The sequence below is a fragment of the Nothoprocta perdicaria genome, unplaced genomic scaffold (assembly GCF_003342845.1).
Source record: "Nothoprocta perdicaria isolate Ctin4 unplaced genomic scaffold, notPer1 scaffold_16, whole genome shotgun sequence".
Taxonomy (NCBI): Eukaryota; Metazoa; Chordata; class Aves; order Tinamiformes; family Tinamidae; genus Nothoprocta; species Nothoprocta perdicaria.
The window spans coordinates 1714220-1741706 of NW_020454760.1; the positions used below are offsets into that span (position 1 = coordinate 1714220).

The window sequence follows — 27487 nt, forward strand, 5'->3', positions numbered from 1 at the left end:
AGACCTGGAAGTGGGAAACACCCTCAGCAAGATCTAAACTTACGTTGTAAGAGAGGCAATTTTTTTTCTACTGCTACAGAACTACCAGACATACAAAACCAGTATCTATGCAAATGGATTCATTTTGAATTGGACAACTGTCTGTCCAGGAATTAAGCAATTAAGTTATCTGCAAACATGCAGAGAGATTTAACTAATTCAGGATAACTCTTAAGATGTGGAGTTGAGGTTTGTGGGACTTTAATTTCAAATGAAATTTTAAACTAGCTCTAAAAATTGTTATGACTTGGCAAAAGCCTCTTAGAACAAACACTACTGTAACCATGGATCAACCAAGCAATCTCCTTGGCTACATTTTTGTATGATGCAAGACGACGGTTTTGTTTTGCTTTAGCTAATTAGTGAACCCAAGATTTACTGAAAAAGCTCTATAATGGATCACTACTGAAAAGAATTTCTGTGCGCATGCGACAGTGCCATTGGTTCACAATCTACAAATAAGACTATAAAATGTGATGTTTAATCTGGACTTTTTCTACTGAAGCTCTCAAGTCAAGAGCATGGCCCAAGACAGCTGTTATACCCTGCTAAGCACTCTCACATCCAGGGCAACTTTTACTTAAACAGAGTTGTGTATTGTTATGTGGATACATCTATGCTCCGAATTAAACAAAAACAGTTTTAATAAATATTTAAAAGTGGTAAGCAGTAAAATCTAAAGCTACATCCTTCAATTCGCTGTCAGTCTTTTTTTATTTTTAATACATCTTGAAATTTTGAGGATGGGCAGGGAAAAGAAGAAACTCCACTGAGAAGAAAAAAGCAGACTTGTTTGCTTTGCACTTCAACACTTAAGCTCTACTGACAATTTTATAGGCTAATCTGAACCTTAGCTGCATTTCCATTTTAGTCAGCTCAACAATTCCATTTAGAAATCATTGATCTGGGAGAAACTAATAGTAGTTAATTAATAAATTCATCTTTATTTCTACTGCCCACATGACAGGAAAGTATTTATGGTTTATTCTTTGCAAGAGAAGAGTTTGCTTCTAGAATTCATCTAAGAAGTGCAATGAGCTCAATGCTGTCCCTGTATTGCAGTTCTCTCTTGTTTTTGCTTTTTGATTCCTATTTCTAGTCATCTACTTCTGTATTAAAATTAAGGGCTCAAATACCTCTCTCCTTCCCTGTTTATTTTTAGCTTGGGAAATTCTAAATTTTCAGAAAACACAGAAGAAAGAAAATACTGTGGAAGGAAAGACAGAGTTGATAAAGGAAACTTCCAGCACCTACCTCTGCTGCTAAGTAGTGTCCAGTAGCAAGATGTTTGAACCTAAAAAGGCTGTTCCAGTATCCTGCACCACCACGACAAGGATCATGCTGCACTACCTGCAAGGACAAAGATTTTCACTAGACACCAGTGACCTTTTCAAACACTGTTGGGTTTCCTCAACATTTAGGAAGAAATAGAGAACTGCCAAAACAACCCCTCCCTGCCCCCACCAAAACCTTAGAAAGTTTGGAATTTAAGTGACTGATAAGAAAATTATTTTGTAGGTGCCTCTGTCCCCTTTTCTTGGTTGTCAATAGCCTGTACTTGAATGCAATCTGCTGTGGCATTAGAAATCAGAACTCTTTTTTGCAAAACGATAACTGAAAGCACAATAAGAAAAGGAATTCTAAGATTAAACTTCAAATGCCAGCACGGCTTACGCTTGAAAAAAATCCAAGCAGCAGTCGTTATGACACAGCTTCCCCCGGATTGGTTACAGTTCTTACCTCCACTTCCCACAGGGCTTTTGAACTCGTTGCAGAAGTGGCCGACTGCCTCCCCGTAGTTCTCAGGAAGACGTGCTGCTTCTTCCTGTGCTCGTCACAGGTCAGAAACTTCTCCTGCTCTGCATGAAACAGCCTCACCACGTCCCCCTGCCAGGGCCCAGAGAGCATGATCAGCACAGGCATCAGGCATGACTGCACAAGCATGGCTTTTCTTTGACTCTTACCCCTTTGAGAATGTCATCTTTATTGTCACTCCATTTCATAAACAGGACTATTTTCCAGCTTGTATTGCAATTCACAGAGTTGACCTAAAAGAAGAACTAAGACTATTAGCCATACTGAAAGTGTGCACATTGCCTGCTTATTACAACTTTACTTTTTACATTTTTTCAAATGAGTACTGCAGCCCCTGTTATATCATGCTAGCAAAGGAAGTCATTCCCACGCTCAGTTCCCAAAAGCTAACTACAGAATTGACTTATTAGGAAGCAACTTGCTACACAACATTGTACCACAACTATCGGATCTGAAAGCTATTATTTTTATCCAAGCAACGGAAGAGATCAAACTCAAATCCTTGCCTAGGGCCCAACAGGGAGGAGAAAATCCCAGTAGCTTTATCCAGGTGCTGCGTAACCAGATAACCATTGCAAAGCAGTGCCACAGGGACCCCTCAGTAACTGAGGACTCCATGTTCATCAAGCACAAGTCCCAGCAGCTCAGCTGAAACACACACTTGTTGCGAGCTCCTGCACTACCAGTTCAGTCGTTCCACCCTTACCTCGTTGCATCCCGGATTATCGACAAGCTGGTGACTACTGGCATGAAGAGGCTGGCCCGCATTGACAGGATTCAGGACGACTTTGTCTCCAATGACCACCTGGAGATAAGCAGCTGTCAGATACAGACTTGCAACTAAGGAAAGCTTTATTTATTTAATGGGAATGAGAGGAGGAAGACATCATCTTGCAGGTTGGAGGAATACCAGTCTGAGTGTGAAAACTGGAATTCTAGTGCCTCCAGAATTCAGTTTGTATTCGATCACTCAGGCAGGAAAAGAAAAAGAGGTTCAAAGAGGCTCAAAACAATCAGAGGCTCAGAGAAGGAAGGAACACAGCCTGCAGTTTGGTGAAGTAACTCCTCTGTTACTTTCCATGCTGTTGTTTCACTGGTTACCATTTACCAAATAATTCCTAAATCAAAAGGTCAGCCAAAAGGCGGGGGGAAGCCTTCTCTGTAGACAGGAATTGCTTTTTGACCAAACATTTGCCAATCAAAGGGATATCATATTATCTATATGATAATATGCAAAACCTATGGTGCTAGTCTGTTCTATTGTTGCAACAAAACCTATGGTGCTAGTCTATTCTATCGTAAGATCCTCTGTGTTTAGGTGCCAAATATATGCCTGGGCAATACCACAGAGCATACTGAATTTCATGACCTTTCCTGCTTTTAGGCAGGAAACTCCACCAAGGTGCCTCAGAGCTGTATCAAACAGATGAAGGGATTACAGTGGCAATGCATTCACTTCAGAAGTAATTACTTTCCAGAACTACCACAAATGGGGCCATTTCATCTCATTATCTCATTCCTCAAATACAAAATCATGATGGATTTTGATTCAAAATTTACAGCACTGAAGACCAAGAGGCTATTTGTTCTAAATCCACTGAAGCAACTCAGCATTTCCTACCATCTTGAAGCAGAAGGAATTCTGAAAGGCTACTGCAGTTCCCTTATTCCTTCCAATGTTAAATCATTCCGTTTCCAAAATACTAGTTACCATAGCAATGTTCCTCCTCCTCCTCACTACAGCATAGGGAAAAGGTTGTTGCTGCAACATTATCCACTAAGAAAGAAATTTTAAAAAGCTGTGCATTTCATTAATTGCAAGCGAGAGCTCCTGAAAGAGGCTTTCCCAAGGCTTGCACAGAACAGTACAAGGAGATAACAGCTCTTCTTGGCACTTACACTGTCTCCAATGGAGCGCAGCTTGTAGAAAGGCTGTATATAGAACCAGGAACCTTCATTCCCAGCTTCATCCAAGGTCACTCGCATAGCATTCTTCTCTAGTAGAGCTGGAAGCCTCTTATTTACTGTCAAGTATTTGTTACTTTTTAAATGAAGGAGCTAGAATAAGAATTAGAGTTCAGTTCTAAGAATGCTCATACTTCTTCCCCTCAACAGATACTGTGTATATATGACAATCACAACAATACGCAGAAATTTAGACAAAAATTAAATGACATAAAACAAACATTATGATGAATTCTCATGATTACTCACAGCACACTTCTACTACAGGGGAATACGGGCAAAAATCTGGCACTTCTTTTATTTCTGGTGCCTGCTGTCATATTGACAGAGAATGGATACTACCATCTTTTTCTCTTCATATAATTAAAAGCAGATGTCCTACCTCACACACGCAGGACAAATGTGCAGTAATTTAAGGCTCAAAATGCTCAATAATATGCCTAAAGGTACTCAGTGGAGGCAAGTGTGTTCTGCTTTCGGGTGAACTGCCACCCATGGAAACGGTGGTATTTCTCCTTTATTAAAGGCATGTTTTTCTTTCATTGTCCAACTATTGCATTTGCCATTTTTTCTTGGTTTTGATATGTGATTTCACCTTCTTTTCATTCCCTGGGAACTAGCAAATTCTTTGCTAATGTGGACTTATTTCAATAGCTTGGTTCTCCTGCTTTTGTTGATTTGCTATTAGTATCTCAAGATTTGACCATCTGAAATAACATTTGAAACAACTGTGTTCTATGTGCCACCTTCCAAGGGGCCAAGTGCAAGAAAGGCACAGAAGAGAAATATTTCTGAAGAAAGCAACTACATGGTGACCTCAAAAAGGGCACAATTCACCTATAATAAACCAAAATAAATGAAGAATAACTTTCCTCAATGTCTTCACACAGCTCATGACCATAAACAGACTTCCTGCTTGACAGGATCACACTCGAGGACACTGTCCAACCATGCAAAGCTACGTGCTCTCATCTATGCATTTCACAACTTCAAAGTCAAATTGAACAACGGATTTTGCTCAAAATCCTATATAGCTTCCGAAGATGCCCAGAACCTACCTGGATGACATTGCCGTACTGGATAACTGTTCCTAGCAGCTTTCTGTTCTCAGTTTCATTCTGTTTCTTTTCCAAATCTGCTGCATGCTGAAATGAGAGGAGAGTAATTCTATCACTAGCTGTTTTATCAATAGCATGGTCAACACCCAAGGCTCTGTAAAAGTCACAAAACTAGAAAAAAAGTGAAAAAGTGAAGCTGCTTATCCATTTTCCTTCCTGAGCTTTGCAGGAAAACAGAGCGTGTTAAAAGATCCTACAGACAAAGTGGCAACAACAAAATCTCTTTTCTGACTTGAAAGAGACACACATTTTGACACATTTTTGAGTAAATTATGAGATGAAAAGCTCTTATGAGAAGACAAGCCCTCAAAAAACAGAAACATCCCAATGTGTGGAAGATAGAAGGGTGATTATTCAAGCCAGGAAGTCTAGGATCCTTTCTACTGAATTACATACGAAATAAAAGGAAAGGACCTCAGATTTGAGCCTTGATTTGCCAAGATACATCCCATTTCTTCCATATTACTTTACAGTAACTCTTCCCACCATCATTTAGATGGTGTTTACATACACCCACCGGGAGTCCAAAAAATTGATTTCCCAACTTCTCCATGTCGGAAGTTTCACCTCTCATTAGCAGAGGAATCTCTGCGCTACATCAGTAAACCAATATGGCAAAAAAATGAATGACCATAGTAACAAATTGTTCTATTTAACCTACCCTAGCTTCATACAACAGTCAGCTCTTATTAAAAGCACACATCTGGTAGGTACTTTGTATCACTGTTCTCTAATTCTATTTTGTATTTTAAGTTAGGTATTTAACCCAGCTTCTTTTTAAACCATTTTATTTCGTAAAGAAATTCTCTCTTCACCTGAAAGATGATTTTTTTCATTCAAAAAGACCTACATTTTCTTTAACTGATACCTGGTGGTACAGAGTAATCTAAAAATAGACTTTTTAGGAGGCTATGCATGAACACTTATCATTTCGCTCTCAGATTTCTAGGACTGAGCTGGGTCCAGTTTCCCCTGGGAGGAAGGGTGGGCAAAGTTTCTTATCTTAACTGCAGTGAAACTAAATTTCAAGACAAACTTTAGTGTAGCTGCTGCAAAGGAAGAGCTTTCTGTATACTGTTAGGAAGTTTTGTCATCTTCAGCTTACACATAATTTGCTATTTTTAGAAACTCAGCTACATATGACAGCTGGCTCTTTTTTCCAGGAAAACCTGGAATACAGCTGCTGTTAAATCCCAAAATACACTCAATTATAATTCAAAATCATTCCTTTTTATTATTGAAATAAAACATTGTCTCTGCTCAAGTTTAAAATACTCTGTCAAGAAAGGACTTCTTGAACTAAGTACTAGAAGCCCTCAACCATCACCAAGGACTTGAGAGGACTTCCATGTCTGCACTGTCTGGGTGCCAAATTTATTCCAAAGAACTTTTTCTTTTCCCTTCTGGATTCGTTTCAAAAGCACATAAGGAAACTGCCAGGGCCACCTGTGTCACTTAAGAAATCGGCATTTCTCTGGCCACTAGATGTCAGCTTCTCAAGCAGCATTGATCCCAAAGACAGACAAGTGTCCCAGATTTTAAATCCCTTAAATGGCATTAACTTAAAATAACCTGACCTCAGCATGGAGCACTCCACAGTGGATGAATTCCACCAGTAGACAAACAGATGCCAAAAAAGGCAAGTGACGAGGGATACATTTCGGATCACCAACTTCATTAAAAGTTATATGCACTGATAGAGAAATTTGATCATGGGCAAAGGCAGCAATTGCACATATGTGTTGAGCACAGCCTTCCCCTTCAACCCTCTGGACACACATTGTGCAAAACTTTTTTTAGTGTGTTCCATGCACCAATAAATGGGAAAGATGAGACATGGACCACATAACTGGCAGGAAATGAAGTTTTCATTTATGAATGAGGTACAGGACTAAACTCTTTTAAAGCCATGCAAACGCCACATGTCACCGCAGACCTGATTTGGCGCATGCTATAGCTTAGCTTTGATGTGAGTGATGCATCTTACACCATTTCCAAAAGAATTGTCAAGTAATCAAAGCCTTTCATCAAATCAAGCAAGCTGTTCATGCGTGGTGGCACATCTCCTGTGTAACCATTAGTCAGCTGTGACTAAACAGTGGAAAAATCTAATCCTGTACTTCCAAGAGAAGGGCCCCTTCATGAAATGGTAAAGTATTAGACTGCTAGGCAGAAGAGGAGGAACAGGTCCCAGCACCTGAACTGGAAACTACTGGGGAAAGAGAAGAGAACTTTAAATTACATTGTACCCAGCACAACCATAAGCTATTTTTCTTCAACATGACATGACAATATTTAAAGTACACTTTTCCATACAATACATAAATGCAGAGAGAGATCTTGTGGATGTAAATTGTCTTTTCCTCTCTACTTCCTTTATACATTGAAACACCCAAAGCCAGAATCATCTGATGCTTAAAGCTTGAAACTATATGTGTGTGTGTGTGTAGAGGGGTGTGTGTGTATAAATATATATATAAAAAATCATAAAAGAGACATGAGAAGTGAGGCACAAGTGAACAACCTTTGTGCTACAGTCAGTACAAAAATAACTTCCTCCTCACCAAGTTTATACCTCTAGGTTATAAAATTATGTTTTCAAAAGCAAAATGAGTCAAGCGCTCAGTCTTTGTGAAGCACAAGAGTACGGCAGCCATATGGCAATCAGCAAATGGCACTCTCCTACAGGGCCCATTTTGTACTTCAGTCTACAATGAGCTTAATATAGGCTTTAGGAGACTAAAAATATTTAGAATTGTAATTTTGACATGAAGTACTTTAACTATGTAATTTTAAGATAAACACGCAGTTTATTTAACTCTAAACTCAACAGATGGTATTTAAGTTACTTGGCTTTTTTTCTCTCAATACCCTCCCCCCTTTCTTTAAGGAATTCTAAAAACAGCAATCAGCTTCCTTACTGAGTTTGCAATCGCTGAATGCCAATTTTACCCACAAAAATATTAAAGTTTGCAAGCTAACATGGAAGGAATTTTGTCGCCTTAAAGTTGCTCTGGCTCTAAGCCCCAAAACCTTTACACAGGTTAAGAGTAGCTGTAATATTATAGGAGGAACCCCAAAAGAGCCACTGGATAAGCTGCTCAGGGCAGGGGCATCAGCAGAGTGAGCTCCAATGACCTGGTACCCTGAGATACCACTCCTAAGAACTGGTTCTTCTGTGCAGTTGTTTGAAGGGTCGTGTTTTAATAGTTAGTCCTCAAAACACTCGTGCAAGGCAGCACTGAGGTTAGTGCAGGTCTATGACTAAAAGTGCAAGTGGCCACCACAGCACTAACCCAAAGTCATAGAGACCAAGAGCAGGACACGCTGCCCCTGAACAGCAGGTCAGCCAGCAGGTGTTCGGCGTGGGTGCACATCTCAGAAGGGTTTTTGTATACGGATTTATATATGACACCTTTTTAGCATTCTCCACCTAACCATGTTGAGTTGGCTGCACATACTTATTTTAAGCAGTATGGATGAGCATGTTATGATCAACAGCAGTGTAACCTTGATACTTACGTGCAGTTTATTGAGCAGCACTGCATCTGTCGTGCTGTTAGCTCCTGGCTTTGCTGCTTTCCAGAACTGCTTTTGAGCAGAGTACCGGTTCATAGGACATAGTTTAAACAGGCAATCTATAAAAACACACAAAATAAACAGAGAGTTTGCTTCAGCCATTCATGATTATCTGCGTTTTTATTGCTAAACTGTCCGAACACTTCAGCAACAAGGAAAGGATTACAAACGAATTCCACAGAGTTCTCGAGCAGACAAGCGCTTTTTTGGGCAACAGGAACGTTGCCCCACGAATGATAAAAATTAACCGTCGCTGCCAAATTTCTGATGTAAGACCACGAAATTCAGAAGTAACTTGCCCCTGTCAAAAAGCCTACCATACTAAAATGGAAACACTTTTCAAAGCTTTCCCAAGCACGCAGATTCATTCTTACACATTTTCCACTTTTAGCTTTTATCCCTTGGCAGTAACATTACTTCACATGGTTAATATTAGGCTTATGAGATTTAGATTTTTTTCCTCAAATCTTTGCCTGGTTTTCCCAGCAGTAGGAAAGAAAATCGGAGATGCTTGCGTAAGAAAAGTAGTGGCAGCTGAACAAAACACCCCAGAAGAATACCAAGAAAAGGCAGAGTCAGACAGAGGATGCACAGCTCAGAGACATCAGCGGGTGCCTGCAGGGAGCAGCTTCTCTATCGAGCCCATCCGTGCCGCGTATTCCACATTCTGCCTGGACAGAGTTGGGAACGATGCTGATGGGTCTCACTGTAAGTATATTAATGAGATGCTAACTTATCGGTAATGAAGCTAAATTGGCCACATTTATTAGTTTTCCCTCGGCCTGTTGCTACGCAACCCACAAGGCAGATGAGATGAGGCTGCAGAACGGCAGAGCCCGCGGCTTGGACACGGTGCCCGGCAGCACCCCAGCCACGAGGGGACTCCGGGCATCAACCTGCACATCCCACAGCTCCGGTGCCCTCTGACCGGCACGTCGTGGAGCTGGCAGCAGGAGCTAAGGAGAGAGCTCCCTGGCTTCCTGGTTTAGCAGCACAACTTCTGCACTGCTGTCAGGCATGATCAGGTAGGTGTTAGCCCAAAGGGAGCCAAACCCACCATGACTCCCTGTCCATGCCTGCCCCAAAGCAGCCATGGGGCATGTCAGGAACCATCAAGTGCCTTTGGCAGAACAGCAAAGCCCTTTAGATCTAGAAACCCTCCAGCACTGTGAAAAAACAGTGGTGAATTTTCATTTCACCTTTGAGGGAGTCACCAACTACCTGGTTGATGACACGGGCATCACTGCAAGCCACCTGCAGCATTTACCCTGGTCTGCTCAGGTGGTAGGTCCAGGTGAGCAGCAGAAGAACAGGTGAGGAGTTGGGTAGGGCGCTGAGGATCTCAGTCACATATCTGACTGTCCTTGCAGTCCCAGTCCCTCCCTTGGAGATTCTCAGCAAACCAGGACACAAGGGAAGCAGTTGACCTAAAAGGAGGATGCTGTGAGGAAGAGTGCGGAGCACCGCAGCAGGCCTGGCCTCGGACACGGCCCCACTCGCTTCACAGGACTGCCTGAGCCATCAGCTACCCTGATTCAACACCAAAACCAACATCAGCTCCTTGCCGTGCACTGCAGGCTGAAGGGGGTGGAGGATGGAGAGCAGACACACAGCACTCAGGTGGGTTAATCCTGTTGCCATCCCTCCTGGCCCCAGAGAGCACAGTTTTGGAAGAAACAGAGGCTGCAGTGCTAACACAAGGCATAGGATTACAATTCCAAAGCCACCTAATCTCCAGAGTCCAACTGTGGGGAAGAATTAGCTATTTTGTCAGATTGGTGGGGTTTTTTTTTAAAAAAAATAAGAATAGTCACTTGTCTTTTTATGTTGGCAAAAGCTATTGCTGCTGAGGGCACATGAAAGGGGCTCCCTCCACCCTTCACCTCCCTTCGGACACAACCACTTCCCAACACGGGACCACACCAGCGAGGCGGGGCGGCAGCGCGAGCCGCGCTCCTCGGGTACGCCCTGCAAGGCACCTTGTGTTTACACACAACGATGCAGAGCTTCACAGCACAGAAGGATTCAAAGCCACTCCGGGCTGGCACTTTAAGCTAAGACTATGCATTGTAAGCAACACATCAGTTAGAAAATTTTCTATTTTTGCTTAAGCCATCAGTTCACACAATGACAGCAATTAATGCAGAACTGCATAGAAGAATTAATTGTATGCTAGATTTAGTCACAGCACGAGCATGCTTTTTTTTTCAGCCAAGAAAGTTTTCAAGTTTGACTTCATTTCTAGATAACTGCAAGCAACCCCTTCTCTTCCCTGGAGTATAAGGTCTAAAAATGCTTGACCATGTCTAGTGCCATAAGGGAAAACACAACATGTTTTTCCTCACTTTTTCTTCCGAGTTGAAAAGCTACAAATCCAAAACAAACAATAAAAAATACACAACAGATCTAATACGTTCTATGAAATCTCTTGAGTGGCAGTTAAAGATAAACTTAGCCCTGTTTGTCATTCACCTTAATTTGACCAGAGCTCCAGTTAGTATAAAATGTATTTTACCTACCCAGCAATAGGATCAAACTACATGAAATTTATGATTAAAAGCTCTTCTGATGTCCATAGGTTTATATCTTCTCAAAATTCACCATGCAAGTTGGACACCATGAGGGTCAACGACACCTCTGCGGCTAAAGGTGGAGCAAGGCAAGCACAGCGCCGCGGGCTGCGCACAACAGGCCCGGGCAGCCCGGCGGAGGCCGCGCTCGGCCCGGCCAGGGTCGTCACTCCTGACAGCCCCAAAACGAAGGCAACGCAGTGAGGCAGCTCTCGGACCCCACTGCAGCTGCCAACACGCCACTGCCTGCTCCCATCACAGAAATAAATCATTCATAGCGCTTTATCCATCTAGGAAAGCTTTCCTGATATATGAACTCTTACTGCAAAGGAATCCCAACTTACTGCATACAGCTCATTGAAATATTCATGGTAAAGAACATCCTTATCTGTGAAGGAATCAATACATTTTGTTCGCAGATCTGCATCATATACTGTAAAACAAACAAAAAAGCAATCACACTGAATGAATAGAGGAAAAAAGCTGTGTAACTGCTCATGTGATGACAAACCACAAACCATCATCAAGCCTCAACACTGAGCAAAGTAAAGGTCCTACAGGAAAAAGACACAGTGATTGTGAAATTGTGTACTTCCTCATCATGTATATGCACAAGGATAATGAATGAAGGTTATATGGACACGTTTTAAATGTGCTTTTCAATGTTTCCAAGCTAAAATCTGTACTTCTGTCAGCAATTGCCTGGCATCTAATAAAACATACTGAATAAGACAGTAATTGCACCATACACTGCGTGGATGCTCTGTCTGCTTCAACACTCAATTCCCACATAGCCCTCTGCCACCTGACACTCAAAAATACCCAACAGTACCATTTGGTCACCCTCTGCATGCACCAGCTGTACAGAGAAATAATGAAAATCAAGGATAATAGCAATACGAAAAAATTCCAGTGAAAAGACACACTTGCCAGCTCCACTACTCCAACTGCAATCCCTTGTGCTTCACCTAAATAACCCCACAACCAACTAGATGTACTTTTTTCTTTATTTAAATGGAGCTTGTTTTAAATTATACTTCTCAATGAAAGATGCAGACAGAGCTGTCATGTCCTCTCCAGTCTAAGGGCTTGTTGGAACCTCTTGAGTTTCTGCTCCACTTTGACTTGGTCAGTTACAGAGGAGAGTGTTGATCTTGCAGCAAACTCACAGCTGGAAAACTTGATGCAGCCTTTCACAGCTAACAAAAAAACCCTGTCTTGTCATCACCAGACAGGTCAGGAAGTCAAGAATCTTCAATTCCAACCCCAGGAGTCAAGTCTCGGGTTTACAGACATTGAAAGTTGGCTAAAAGCAATGCCTGATGGCAAAGTCCAGACAAAGGTCTGAATTACCAGTATCAGCTCAGCACTCCAGGCCTCACACAACCTCTGGTTTTAGGAATGGGAGAAAAGGAAGGGAGGTAAAAACAGCAAAAATCTGCTGAATACTGCCCTCTGGTCTTCGCTCATAAAAATCACATGGGAACTTAAACATCAGCTGGAGAATGAGAGTTCAGTTTCTTCTCTTCTTCCTGTGTTGAGAAGCATTTCTAAACCAGAGAAGTAACTGGTGACAAAACAGGTCTTTCACACCTCGATGAAAATTCGTTACCAAACAAACACATTTGGCCTCTTCGGTAGATCTGCCATTATCATTAAAATGGATCACAAGCCGTTATGCACAACAGGTTCTTCAGAAAAATTGTGGAAGAGCAACCATACGTCCAAAACGTACATCCTGAAGGCATGACGTTCCTTCCACAATTTGCAAAAGAAAGAGAAACCAGCGAAACAGTTGCTGAGGAGCTACTATATTTTCAATTTTTCCAGTCAAATCCCCTCAAATCATCAAGGAAAGATAAATCTACATTCAAATCACACTCTCATTTTTTTAGCCACTCGATTAAAAGTTGCGTGGGAATTTAAGCAGCATTTAGGTAGGATGCTAACAAGACTGTTACAAAATAATGCAAGAGCTGTCAAAAATGGCAAAGTTTTTTTTTTTTTTAACACAGACCTGTACTTTACAAAATAGCAAGGGAAAAGCTATGAGAAATCTATAGAAATGAAGATATTCAAATAAGTCGCTTAAAAAACCTGCTGAACATTTAACACCAACACAGTTGTTTCTTCCTCTCTTGATAAAAACTCCTTTTTGTGGGGAATTACTAAATTTAAAAGGAAATTAACGGGTTTCCACTGAAAGTTAGCAGGTTCTCTTCAGGTTTTTCTATATGTAGATACCTGATAATTCCTCAACATCAAACCCTGCTCACACTAAAAAAAATAGGATATTTTTTCCAATATCAAAACAGCAACAAAGCAGTAACAGAGCCAACAGTGATGGATATATTGTAAGTATTAAATAGAAGTTTTCCACTTATGCTTATGAAGGTTTCATAGGTTTAAGTACATTCAAAGACAGCAAAACACCAATTTGATGAAGAGATGATTTGAAAGCAACGATGACATTCTTTCCATGAAAGTATAGTGTTTTCATATATGAAGAATACAGAATAATAAAAAATGCACTTATTCCACCACAGACAGGCTTCTGCTTCTCAAGAGTTGCTGGATTACTGCACTATTTCTATATTTGCTCCTTCTGAGTTTTAAAATGAATAGATGACAGCCAAACAGGTTCAAAGAAGATGGTACAAAAGAGGCTACAGAAATGTGTTGATTATTAATCATTCCTCCATTTCCATAAAGACAGGAAAAAAAATTAACCTGATCCTACCAAAATTAATGTCTTTGCAACAAGAAGACATCTTTTCATTTTCAATTTGCTTTTGCTAGGAGGAGTTCAGTAACTCATTTCAAAACATGCACTTTATCAGGATGCATCAGGAAAAGGCCTGACCAGCAGCCTGACCCCAGAGCTCTCTCCATCAGCAGCTTTGGGAGAAAAAGCTAGGAAACAACCTTGAACTACAGGTCCCGAGCCCAGTGAGAGCGCCCTGAAGTCAAACGCCTCGTGCTGCTGAGAGCTCTGCCGCGCAGAGACAGGAGGATTTAGAGGCAGATCAGAAGGGCATTTCCACCGCAAGCTCAAAGGTCTCGTCAGTCGCATTTGTCACTGCAACGCTACCCAATCATCCAGCATGCATGCTCCAAAACCATAATATGACAAGAGACATTAGAGTCTGCTGCTGCTCTGAAACCTGTTCCTTCCCCTCTGCACAAGGGTCAAGACATCGCCTGGCTCAAGAGCTCTCCATGGCTTCCCGCTAGAACAGCATGAAGAGGCCAAGTCACTCTTGCAATGAGCACTTCAGTGGGGAAGCCTCATGATCTGTGTCCTAAACGTAATTTTCTGTCCAAATAACCACTCTCCATTCCCATCTGCAAGACAGGAGGGCAATCACCCTCTTATTACTGCCCTCGGTTGTGCCTAGCTCCACCAAAGGAAATGACTGTAGTTTTTCAAGCTGGAACCTCATCAGAAATAACACAGCTGTTAATAGCTGGCATTGCCAGTAAGAGGAGATGGCAACAATGATTTGAGAGAAAAAAGCTGCACACCCAAGAACTGGACATCGAGTATCAAAGGCTACTAAATCAACAGTCCTGTAATGTGAGAGTCAATAAAAAGCAATTGCTTTTTGATTAGTGAACACTCAAGGGCATGACACCCTGCAGACCCTTAGGGACTTGACAGTAACAGACACTAGGCTTAAGTGCCCAGTATAACCTACACTTAATGCTGGTTAAGTCTTTTCTTCAGCAAAAAATGAGTGAAAAAAACGCTTTATTCCAGCAAGGAAGAGCAAATATTCTGGCTTACAGAAAAAAAAAACACCTCCTGAGATACTATGTGCACTACCAAGGTTAATCTAAAAGATGAAAGCAAAGACAACTGACAACATCACGAGCAAAAACCCTCCACATGTCCTCCAGACTGTGTCAGCGAGATACCCCAAAAGCAAAAGAATAACCTGAAAGAAATTTTCTTTAAGTTAACATTTAGGTATGGAAGAGTTCAGGACATAGCAATATTTGTATTTGTTTTTCCCCTACATGTAGCCTCTTCGGTCTCCTTCAAAAAGGAAACGACTATTTGAAAAGAGAGAAATATTTAGACACCAAATACACAGGCAGCTCCAAAGGAAAACACCTGTAGGGAAGAGCAGTTCTTCTTGCTCTCTGGTATGAGCAAAGTTGATTGAAGATGATTGGTGAAAGCTACAGCACATGGCATAACAATACAAATAAGAGGAGAAAGAGAAGTATCATTTTAACTGAGGCATTTCCCATTTCACCTGGAGGGCATCAGGCTGAAGAGCCCAGGACAACCAGGACTCCAGCTGCAGTGAAGGACCATGAGGGACAGCACCTTCCTCAACCGACAGCAGCAGGGAGAACCGGACACCAAGACACCTCAGCACACTGAGCTGCTTCGTAGAAACCCTTCAGGATAGTAAATACACCAGCCATCCCTGAAAGTATTAAGAGACCATCTATTTGTGGACATGAAGGATAATATAGACCAAGGTGAACTATTTAAGTTAAGCCAAGAATACCCTCAGGGCTCTAAAGTCAGAGCATCACCATGGTTTGGGGCCAATTAGAAACAGAAGTCAAAAAAAACTTCCTAAGTGTTGAATGAAGGGAAAAAATAGAAACAAATTCACAACTAAATAGACCAATGTGAATTATTCCCTCATCTCAATTAGGTTACTGAGCTCAATGAGCATTTTTACTGCTTCAGATAACTCATGACAGTCTCCAGTCCAGCATGAAGACAAGTCTGAACCAGAGGCAAACCTCCAAGCCAAAAGGCCAACCCTTCCTGTCCACAGTTCCTTTCTCTCCCACAGCTCTGAAAAATCAAGTTTCAGAACCACTAGGAGAAGCATTAATATCCTTTACACAAACTCTAATGGACTTGGGCACTGCAGAAGCATTGAAGTCTTGGCTCTGGCCTTTGTCATAGCCTTGGTGGCTAGTTCCTTATCTCCGGAAACGCTCCACTACCTTGGTCTTCCTCCCTTTTGCGGGTTTCCCTGGTAAGGTCCGTTGAGAGGCATTAAAGCACAAGTGGCAGTACGCGACTCCCTGAACATTCTCTGTCAACATCTTTAGGTTGTTCGGGTGAACACCTGCAGCATTTTACACCACTAGGAAATCAGCTGCCAGCTGGATATTCAGCTGCTAGCTGGATTTCACTTTATTCCAACTGCAAGCTCCCTGGGCTTCATTTTCCCATTTGCCTCTTCACTTGTCCCTGCTTTTCCAGGGAGAGAGAAGCTCCTGCACCGAGAGCAGCAGCAGAGAGGATTGAGGAGGTTCCTGCCAGCTCAGGAAGTGGGGGCAGGAGGAGAAGCTCTGGCCACCGAGCACAGGAAGAGCGAGAACTGGATCAGATTTCAGCCCCCATCCAGGAGCAGGGATGAGGAGCAGCGGAGCGGGCGATGACGGAGTCAGCCAGCACTGAAGTCATTGCACGGCATAATAAAAATGGTTTCTATTTAAAATGGTTTTATGTGGATGTCATAAGAAATGAACAACCATAGATTTATGGGGGGAAAATGCAAAATTTTCATCTGTTTGATAAAGTAGCTTTTGTCCTTTAAATGCAATTTGTCTTTAAATAAAATCACTACCCAAAAAGCATCCACAGTGCTCATTTGTTTCCCTTGTTTTGCACTGCTTTGTATCTTCCCAGTTTTTGGCCACAGATGTGCCCACACCCAGAATCACAGGACCCCAGTAGGAAGCTTTTTTAATTCAGCCCTCCATCTCAGAGGGACATTTACCTGTGCCTGCTCCATTCTTGGCATCTCCTGATAAAATCTACTCCAGCAGGTATATTTATGCCTAACTTATTTTTGCAATTTAAGCTCATTATTTCTTTCCCTCTCCTTGGTGTATGCAGAATAATTTCCTCCTTTCCCAATCTTTCACATAATTACAGACTTCTCCATCCCTGTCCCATGAGTGCAGTGCAAGACTCCATCGCCCTTTTTTCTGACCACTCCTCCTCTCTGGATTTGCTCTAGCAGCTCATGTCTGTCCTGCAGTATGAGCTACAAAAAACTAAACAAGATAGTCCACTTGAGGCTCTGTCAGCAAGTAAAACTGGAAGAATTACTCGGCCCTTTAGGCAATGTTTCTTTTTTGTATATTCCAGGAGAGAACCTGCATGTCAATAAGAGCAGAGCATTGGCTCCTCCTATTCAAACAGTGATTCCTGTAATTCCCAAATCCTTTCCTACAGGAATGCTGCCTGAGCCTATCATTCTCCAGTCCCGATTCAGTCAATACAGCAGTCTTTGCCACACGTCCCTGCTGAACTGCAGCACCATTTTCAGAATATTCCTTCATTTTTTCCCAGGGAATCCTTCCCACCAGAGGTCTGGCTCTTCCGTGCAGCTCTGCTGAGCGCGGCAGCAGCTGCCCGGGGCTGCCCCAGCACCAGGACACAAGCGCCAGATGCGCACACGGCTGCAACACCCATGTTCAGATTTCCAGCAAATCTGCTCACGTAAAGAGATCTGAGCAGCGCTGGAGATTGCTGAGCAAACCAAAGATCATAAAAATGTGAAACATGGGCAGAGCTGCCTTAGTTAGAGAGACCAAATATCCTGGAGCTGAAAGGAGGAATCACACTGTGGTCACACAAGCAGAATAAAACACTGCTGTCCCCATCCATTTTCCCCAATCTAAAACTTTTCCCTGTTCCTTTCCATTCCCATCCTTGGCCTAAGTCCTTCACAGCATGACCGGAGACCCTCTTATTTAAGCAGCCACGAGGCCCTGGGCAGGTGACCGCAGATGCCACCGCTGCCGGGGCAGCCATGCCCCCACATGCGCGTGCCCGGCATGGCGGCCCGCGACCTCCCCGCTGCGGGAGGGAGCGCACACGGGCAGCGGCGCCGAAATGCAGCCCGCGGCCGCGGGGATCAAAGCCAAAGCGGAAAGCAGTCCCTGCGCCAGGGAAGCAGCCCCTTGCAGGAAGGGCTCCGGAGCACTGCTTGACCAAATAAGGCGAGGGGAAGCTCAGCGCCAGGCGGCCATCCTGCGCGCGCAGGGTCGGGCAGCGGGAGAAGAGCACGGCGAGCGGGCCCGCTGCACCAGCCGCGCTGCGACGGCGGCCTGCAGCAGTCATCAGAAGCCACAAACGGAAGCGGGGTTGGCCCGCGGCGGCCTGCGGCAGTTACCCGGCCCTCACGAGCGCACGCTGCGCCTCCATTGCCCTTTCTTTAATGCAACCCAATACCATCATGCTGAAGGGTCAACGGCACCGCCACAGATTATGCTTGGAAAGAGAGGCTGATGGGGCTCTTGGCACTTCACTTCAGTGAGCTTGTAAAATTAAAAAATAATACAAAAACACTAGGGAAAAGAGAGATCACAAAGCTGCCCACATGCTACTGGATAAGGACAAGTGTTAATGCAAAGCTACTGAGGAGAATATTGTTCATTTCTCCACCTCAGACAAAGCTGCCTTCACCCCCCCATCACTGATCTCAGTTATTTCAGCATCTTCCACTACTTCTTCCTCCGGAAAAGCAACTTGCAACCCATTTTGATCATTTGTCTCTAAGGAATCTTTGATACAAGCTCAAAACTTCTGCCTTCTGCAGAAATAAACACCCTATTAATTTAACATCTATTTTTCAATGCACACGGCAGCCTCTTGGACCCTTAGGCTTGTTGCAACAGAAGAAGTCCCTGGAGAAGGGATATGAACAGCTTGTGCCCATAGCACCAACAGCTCACGCAAAACTCAAGGAGCTCAAACAGATCTGAAAAGGCAGAGATCGTGTCCTCATCTCCACCGTCTCCGTCCAGCTTCTGAGCAGAGCTACAGCTTCTGCTGAGTGCTGTGATGTGGGATGGCAACGGTGCCTTGTTTCCCTGAAACTGAGGCAGAAAGAACCTGGAAAACCACATATTACCTGGACACTGTGGTGAGGACATGCAAGCACTGGACTCCAAATGGTTTCTGGAATTACATTTTACAATCACATTAAATGCTATATACACCCTTACCTGTATTTGTTTCTTAAATTTTTGCAAAATTGTGTATTCAAGCTGTTTCATGCTAAATTCTGCTGAAATTCTTCTTTTCTACCAAGAAGAATTAGGCGTTTTCTACATTTTAAGGCATCTTTCAGCAGCCTTACTGACATAATGACAACATATCAATCAGTGCAAACAAAAACTGGCTTCCAAAGTGATGGATGGGCTGGTGATAGCTATTAAAAAATGCCAGCTGCCTTGCTCAACCCATCCCACAAGCATATCAGCACAGGGTATGCACGCATGGTCTTCTTGGATCATGAATACTACCTTTTCAAGTAGTCTCCAGTGATATCCCTACAGTTCATACAGATGCACTGAAGTCATCTTTTAGCACTCCCTGCTCCTCTCCCTCCTGTTCATTTGTTTCTAGCACTTTTTGCTAATGGATTATTTTTAACAATTTAAAGACTATTTTCTAGTCGTTTACTTCAGGTCTACACCAGGTTTATTCCCTCTTCCAAAGGGATTTTCTTTTCCCGCACAAGACTAGCATTCAGAAAGGGCAGAGGCAACTGAAACCAAGCAGCTTGCACCCCAAAGAGACCATGCTCCTCATCTGCAAGTGCTTTTCTGCAGAACACAGGAGTGCAGATGGACAAAACCTTTGGCCAGGAAGGCCAGGAGAGCCTGAGAGGGCAACTCATCCCGAAGGCAGCAATCGCACCCAAACCCCAACCTGCTCACGGCCTCACAGGCAGCACCTGACACAGCAGCTTTCACAGGCACAATGGAGCATTTTAAACATTATTGCCGCCCTCTCCCCGCTCTGGGTAAATTTAACAGCAGTCACAATGCCAACCGACATCAACGGTGACGCTCGAACAGTGTCATTTCACCCGTAATTGTGCCAGTTGCTGTTTTCAGCCTCTAAAAAAATGGCTCTTGGCATTGACAGCTAATAGAAAGGTAAATGCCACCATCTGATGCCAGCTCTCCCAGGGAGCGGGGCTCAAACAATGCTCCCTAGATTTATGACTTTGAAGGAAAATACTAAGAGTTGGCATTACACTATCGTGCTCATTTGTAGACCCCAGGGATCACTTTTACCTATAATAATTTTAAGGTGTTTTTGGGAAACAGCACACAGCAACCTTCCAAATCAAGAAATAACCATCATGTTATTAAAGCAGACACAGATTACACAAGATGGAAGTTAACATAGTGCAAGTATTCTTGATATTAAAGACATGTAAAAATTTGAGACTACCTGAGAGCTCAGAAATAAAGGCTATTACATGAAATCATAAACAGAAGAGTCACTGATGCCACCCAAAGCCTTAATCACATTGTCTGCTGTATTAATTAAATATATGAACCTTATCCAAAGGTAACTGATGTAGTTAGAGCCAATCCTCCCCTCAAAACACATAAGGATATGGAAATTAAAACAGAAAAGTAAGATGAAGGTCAGTGATTTATCTGTCATTAGATGTACTGAATTTCCATTTGCTTTTAGATCTGGATATAGAGACTTTCAGCACTGACTTTCAACTTTAATAAAGTCTCTAGAAGTATGGATAATCAGGTCACAAGCAGCAATGGTCCAAATATATTTTTCTGCTCCGCTTCTTCGTTTTCACAAAGTGAATTCAAGCTAGGGCACATGCTGCCTCCCTGTCCTTTGAAAATAGCCAGAGAGCTGCTACTTTTACATTGACATGAACAGCACATGAAGAACTGGCACAAATCTATTATTTTGTTATTAAAGACCAGAGCACTAATGATATTACATTAAGCTAAATGAAGAACTTCTTAAAGAATGGATTGTTAGACTTGCAAGATATTGGCTGGTATAAAATCATATGAAGCTTAACTATTAAAAAAATGCATTTTTAACACATGGGAGGAACTCTTCAGTTATATTTTTCCAGTGTGATTTCTTGTGAACCTTCAATTTTTTCCCCATCTCTAAAAGCACGGAGACCAAAGATGATGCTAATCTTTCATCGGAGGAGCCAGCATTTCAGAGCAACGTGGAACAGTCCCATTCCATGGAATGCTTTTAACAGACTCCTGTCTGAGATCCCCTCTGTCCCAGCCCATGCATCTCAGATCCTGCTCTGGCTATCACTGCCTTGTCAGCTCCCTCCCATTTTCTACTTAGGCATGAACCATTTCTACCTGTCCCATTTTGACCCACACACGCTTGTCTTTTTCATTGGAGAAACCTGACAAAAAAATCAAGACATCAAGAAGGTAAAATTAAACTTTTACCTGTCCCAGAAGTACTTGCAAACACCTCCACATCACACACAACTACGTACTGTATAATTATCCAAAGAAAACATTTCCATCGGAGTTTCTCATTTCATGCCCACTGTGGTATTTTCTGTCATCCCTACCCCTTTTATATTTTGAACCTCACTAGGATGCGAGGTTTGAAATGCATCAAAAGATGCATCAGGAACTTAAAGTTATGGTATAAGCCAGAAGAATTGCTTTTCTCATACAGGAAACTGTGTCAGCTGTTTGTGTTAGCAAACGCAATCCAGAGTCAATATAAAAATTAAATACTAACATGTTGAACAAGAACAAAATATCTCAACCATCTCATATGAGATCATGCAAATTAAGAAAAGCATTTATCTCTAGTTATTTTACAAATGGCTGACTTGATAAAAAGTAGTATTTCTTTCTTTCTTTGTTCAAAACTACATAGATACTGTGCTGGACTGTAGGCAATGGAGTCAGAGTGCTTCATTTTTCCTGTCCACATGAACTCTGATTAAAGGTCTGGATCTCAAGCCAGGCCAGAAGAAATCCTTAAACGGTGAAGTCATTTTAAAGTATGATTAACAACACTGCAAAGATTCAGTATTTAAAGAAGAGAAACAGGAAAGTCAATAAGGGGAAGTGTTGGAGGATTTGCATGATGGTATGGCAGCAAGTTACTGAACGAAACCTCCTCTATGACAGGGAAAGTCACCACATTTTTGAAAGGAAATACCAAGACTGTAAGTTTAATGGGCGGTCACAGCATGTGACCTGCCAGACTAAGTCTAGATGGAGAGTATTTTCATTCTAGTGCTCTAAACCTTACTGAATATTATGCTGTTTTCATGCATACCATCATGCATACCATCTCCATTTCCTTGCAGTACCTTTTTTTTTTTTTTTTTTTTGCAAACTGTCATCAGATGGCCCACACACCCAAACAACCTACATTTGGGGACACAAACGATTGCTGAAATCCAAGTTTAAGGCTTCATTTGAGAATATCTACTGAAATATTAATTCACTTAATAAACCCCAACATTATTCTGGAAAACATGTTTTTCTTGTCAGACATCTCCATGCCATACTTTCACTAAATAGCTGCTGAGTAAAAAGCCTTAAGCCATATGCTTGTTATGTATATAAATCAACTTATTTTTACAAAAAAATTTAAATGAGGACAGCTAGCATTCCCATATCATGGCACAAAAATGCAGGAATACCATGGATATTTCAGCTGAGCAGCAGAACACCCTTTCGCTCCTGTTGTAATCAAGTCTGACAAAAACATCTTTCTCCACAGGCCAAGATGCAGACAATCTCATTTTTGTCAGGTCCAATAGACTTAAGATGGGAGTTCTCAGAAATCATTGGAAAGGACTAACAAAAGGGGTCTAAACGACTGCAACGCTTCATTTGACAGAGATATCAAGCACCTACAAAGAAAAACACATCACAGCCAGGATCCAGGATCCTGTTGCCCTTCCTACTGCCTGAGAGCAGAGAGTTGAGGAAGACATCACTGCTCGAGCCTATGCTCAGGTCATCCTGGTGACTGACAGCTCCACCCCATAACATGCACAGAGGCAACCAGAAGAAGTCATGCAATTCTGACGATGTTCTTGAGAGGAATTTCACCATCTTGGGCAGTCCTCTACTGTCAAGTGTTTGCTCTGCAGGAATCTGTCAACAGAAAAACGCTTCCAAAGCCCTGTTTGATCTTCGCCTCGAGCAGCAGGCATACCCAGGCTCTATGGAAACTGGAGACAGCAGGACAGCTGACCTAAATTCATGAAAAAGGACAAAAATTTAAACATATACCAAGAGCAGCAGGCCAGATCACAAAGAAATTCCAAGGAAAGGCATCTTAATTAAGAGGAATTTTATTATGCTAGCTAACCCCAAAATTCCCAATGCAATCTGTAAAAAGCAACCCAATCCTCCTGCACATGCATTAAGGGCTACATCATTAAAAATAAATACTTGTTTGAGCAGTGCCAAGGATGAGACTGACAATGCATTTGTGTCTTAAAGCAGAGATCCACTAACTGCGCCATGAACACTCAGTTCTGGGACCTCTTCTCTCCCAAGCATTGCAGGAGACGGTCTGGCACCCCCCTCTTAAAAGATGCACCAAGTCCTAGGAAGACTTCAGAGCTCTTCCACAGGGAGCACTCACTGCCTCCGCTGGCGAGAAGCTCCTGGGGCTGCCTGCAAGAGCAGCCCTGAGGCGCTGCCTCCCCGCTCTCCTCCTCCAGCCTTCCTCCCTGCTCGCCATAAAGTAGCTCCTTGCTGCCTGCTCCCTCCACGGCAGCACTCGGTGACACCAACAGGCAGACGCACAGAAAATGAGATTGCTGCTGCGTGCCCTGTTCCAGTGCTGGAATGACACTGGTTATCAAGGAGCACTGCAAAGCAGCGGGCTCACATCAGCGATTCAGCCACTTCTGCGAGTTTTAGAAAGAGATTAGACAAGCTCCACGTGAATCTAGCAAGCCCAAAGTGACAGATAGTTGTGCCAGACCTAGCAGTATAAAAATCTCCATGCAGGATGTCACCTGATGAAACCCAACTATTACAGAATTTGTCCTGCATGTGCCTTGCTGAAGGGCTCTTTTGAAGGCTACTGAAGGGCTATTTTATTAAACAGACCTTTTTCCTTAATCACTGCAGATACACATCCACTCTCACTCATTCCTCATAGACCCCTCAACCTTCTGCCCACCAAACAAAGATCAAAGGATATATTGCAGCCCTACCACACTGTGGGACAGATCTATGCCTTTTTCCCCCCCCCATACCATCTACTGCTTTTATTTATATGGGTTTTGACCAAAAATTCTCCTTCATGTTTCTGTTACCAGCTTTCACCAGGCCAGCTTCATGGTTTTACAAAAGCTCTCTCAAGAACCAGCTCTGCCCAAGCTACTGAGCCCAGGGAGCTCAAGGCTAGATAACACCAAACAAGGCAGATCTTTCCTCGAGAACACAGAACGTGGGACAGATATGGAAGAACTAACCAAGCCCACAGCAGCAGAGATGAGATTCCCTCTGGAGCTGCTGGATGCTGCTGGAGCATCCAGAACACACGGTGCAGCCAGCACACAGAGCTGAGCTCAGAGGCACTACAGGATACACCATTTCTTAAAGTGAACCGATTCCGTCACAAAATAAATAAATTAAATCCGAAGGACTTGTTTTCAGTTCTTCAGCAGAAGATCAGAATAACCCAGCATTATGTTGCTATAAACATTAGATGCTGTTTCTGGAGCAGGCACTTTCAAGTTGGGAAAAGAACAACAAAAACAAGACACGCTTACCTTTTGCGATTGCAAAATAATAAATATTTATAAATAAATGTTGTTCTTTCCAATATCAGAGCATTATGCCTCTACACTTTTAAAATAAACTAAATATTTTGAAGTATGCCTAAAATTAACACAGAGCAAAAGTTACTTCCAATAAAGCATCCACCAATAGCAATCAACTTTGGAGGTGGGAAAAATCTGAGGGCCTCCAACATGAAGCACCCAGCATCAGAGCAGATATTCAGAGCAGCTGAGTCACTGTGGTTTGCTGAAATCAGCCTTTAATTCTGACTCGAGGGAGGGAACACTCCCTGACAGGCACTTCCAAATCACTGAAGTTTTTTGGTTTTTTTCTTTCCCTCCCCCTCCCAAGTTACTGTGTTTTTACATTTCAGGCTGCAACTTATTCTCCTCCGCTTTTTTTTTTTTTTTTCCAAGTACTTTGATGCCTAGTTCCCAACACTAGGTTTAATTTTAATCCTTCATTAGCCGTAATTTAAACCAGCACAAATGCTGCATTGTTCTCCAGGGCAGTTAACTGTTTGGTAACTCAGTGCAGGGACTCCAAGGTAGTTCTCAGCTGGTTCTAGCTCTGTGCAAGTAGCAGGCGCAGTCTCACTACCTGGTCTTTTTTATTGAAGACTTACTGACTTTATTCCCTCCCACCCCAATCCCTGTAATCAACATCCTCTCCTGATTACCTCTGTTTGTGGTTTTGCAGCTTAGATAGTAACCAGGGTCACCTAACCACTGACCAGTTCACTATATTTTAAAAAAAATCCAGGACCGTTTTCATAATAATGAACACAAAGTGTAACCACTGAGAGTATGTGAAGGGAAAGCAAGGCACAGAGAAAGAGAATTCATTCTGCATCTCAGGCAGACAGCTCCAGTCAATGCCTTCCCAGTTCTCTGATGGATTGGAGGCAGTAACAAGCCTTTGCAAGGATCACAAAGATCTTTTTTGCAGCAGAAATGCAGGCAAGCTGCTGCTCATTAAAGGTTTAGCGGAGAAAGCTGGGAGAAAGCTAAAGCCAATTTCTGAAGACAGAACCTTCCCTCTTAAAAGTGTCTGACAACAGAACACTGCTCCTGAAGATTTTCCAGTTCTGAAGGTTAACTTTCCCAGTTCTCCCCAACCCTTTGGGGTCTGTATATTTCTTCAGATTATTTACCTTCAGAAAATTAAAAAGTTCAATATTTCATGCCCTTTACAACAATGTCTTTGGAAAGGACACGGATGGAATATTCTCCCCAGCTTTACTCTACAGATTGACCTATTCTTGCTCACCTAGAGCCTGATCTGCTGCACACTCAGCCCCTGCCCTGCAGTCACTCTGTCCATCCCTTCTACCCGCGCCCACAACCAATGCAGGGCGGGGGTGCACGGGCAGGACTAGGGCTGAACTGCAGCACCTTTTGGGAAACACCTGCAAACGCTCATCCTAGTTTCCATTTAAATCCACAGCACAACTCAAGGCACCCTACAACGCTGCCCCACTTCAGGCACCACTTCCTCATGGTCGCTGCTCAGTCGGACTGTGCAGGCTTAGGCTTAAGTCATTGCTTAGACCACATTCACGCTGACTAAAATGGAGCCTAGCCTCAACACAGCAGCAGGGTTTCCCCTCAATCAAACTCTTCATAGAAACAAAACACTAATTACTCACATTTGTTCCTTTTATGGAAGCACTTTATTGTATTTCTCTGCAACCCTCATGCCTTCAAGGTCCTCAGATTACTGCTCAGCAGCGAGTACTGTGAAAAGCTATGGTGACAATTGCTGACTTTTCTAGGCAGCTTTAAACACTAAAAATAAATATAAAAATGCCCCCTCACTGATAAACAATAGAGATTAAGGATTGTGGTCAACATAATTTCTTTTAACCTTAAGTGAAATACCAGTGGGCATTCACAATAAAATCTACTACACTAAATACATGCTCTACAATATATAGTGCATTTCCTTCTCTTGAAATAATATATAAACAAGCCAGCATGTAACGATATGGGAAGAAGAAGAAACTGTTAAGTTCCAAAGAGTTCTCTGCAAGCAATTTCTGATCCAAATGTGGAATTATCATCTGTCAAGTTGTTTAACATTTCAGGATTAATACTGTGGTGTACAATTTATGGGATAAATGAGTACAGCACATTGAACCAGGATGAAGTTGTCAATCTTCCCTATTTGGATCCGAGTTGCTGCTTTGTACAAATGGAATCCAAGCACCAAGCTACCATCCCACAGATTATTTATCCCAAATCCTCACAGAACAAAAACTTGGTGCATGTGTCTGATAGCACATGAAAAATGTATTTAGAGTTAAATCCTTCAGATTATATTTGAAGGCTCTTCCCCTCATTGTCATCCTTCATGACCATCTGCCTGACAAGGAGTAGGAGGGGATAAATTCCCAAGAGAGCTTATTTTAACACTTCTCAGCAAAAAACAAGAATTATCTGTAAAATATATATTGCCTTCAGATTTGACCCCCAGGGTCTAAGGACTCTAAGCCTGGAGGGTGCTGTCACTCTGCTTTCCAGAGTGTTTTCCATCAGGGAGAACTATTCTCACATACATTGCTCAGTAGTGAGTGCACTGCATGGAGTCATCATCCAGTTTCCAGAGCCAGAAGCTTCTAAAACATGGATGGATTATGTTTTACTCGGAAAAAATTTTCCATTATTCTTGGAATCGGGTACCTCAAGTTCTTATCAGCTTTCTAGTGTCACTTCATTGTGATCACAGAAGCGTGGGATAAGTTATTTGCTTATCAATACTCAGCTGTGCTTTAAGCACCTATGCTTAAAGATATGAACAATAAGTCAAAGGCAGCTGTAGGCTTTT

The 27487-nt window shown here is 42.6% G+C and overlaps 1 protein-coding gene across 1 annotated transcript in view; it reads right to left on the reverse strand.

The window, feature by feature from the left end:
* Positions 1 to 27487, reverse strand: part of ITPR1 (inositol 1,4,5-trisphosphate receptor type 1) — a 146767-nt gene that overhangs the window by 97363 nt on the left and 21917 nt on the right. The window contains exons 4-10 of the mRNA XM_026035482.1: positions 8460 to 8575; positions 4878 to 4964; positions 3754 to 3912; positions 2561 to 2659; positions 2004 to 2087; positions 1780 to 1926; positions 1294 to 1389 (exon numbers count right to left, since the gene is read on the reverse strand). Of these exons, the coding sequence (XP_025891267.1) occupies positions 1294 to 1389; positions 1780 to 1926; positions 2004 to 2087; positions 2561 to 2659; positions 3754 to 3912; positions 4878 to 4964; positions 8460 to 8575 (788 nt within the window). The remainder of the gene's footprint in view (positions 1 to 1293; positions 1390 to 1779; positions 1927 to 2003; positions 2088 to 2560; positions 2660 to 3753; positions 3913 to 4877; positions 4965 to 8459; positions 8576 to 27487) is intronic.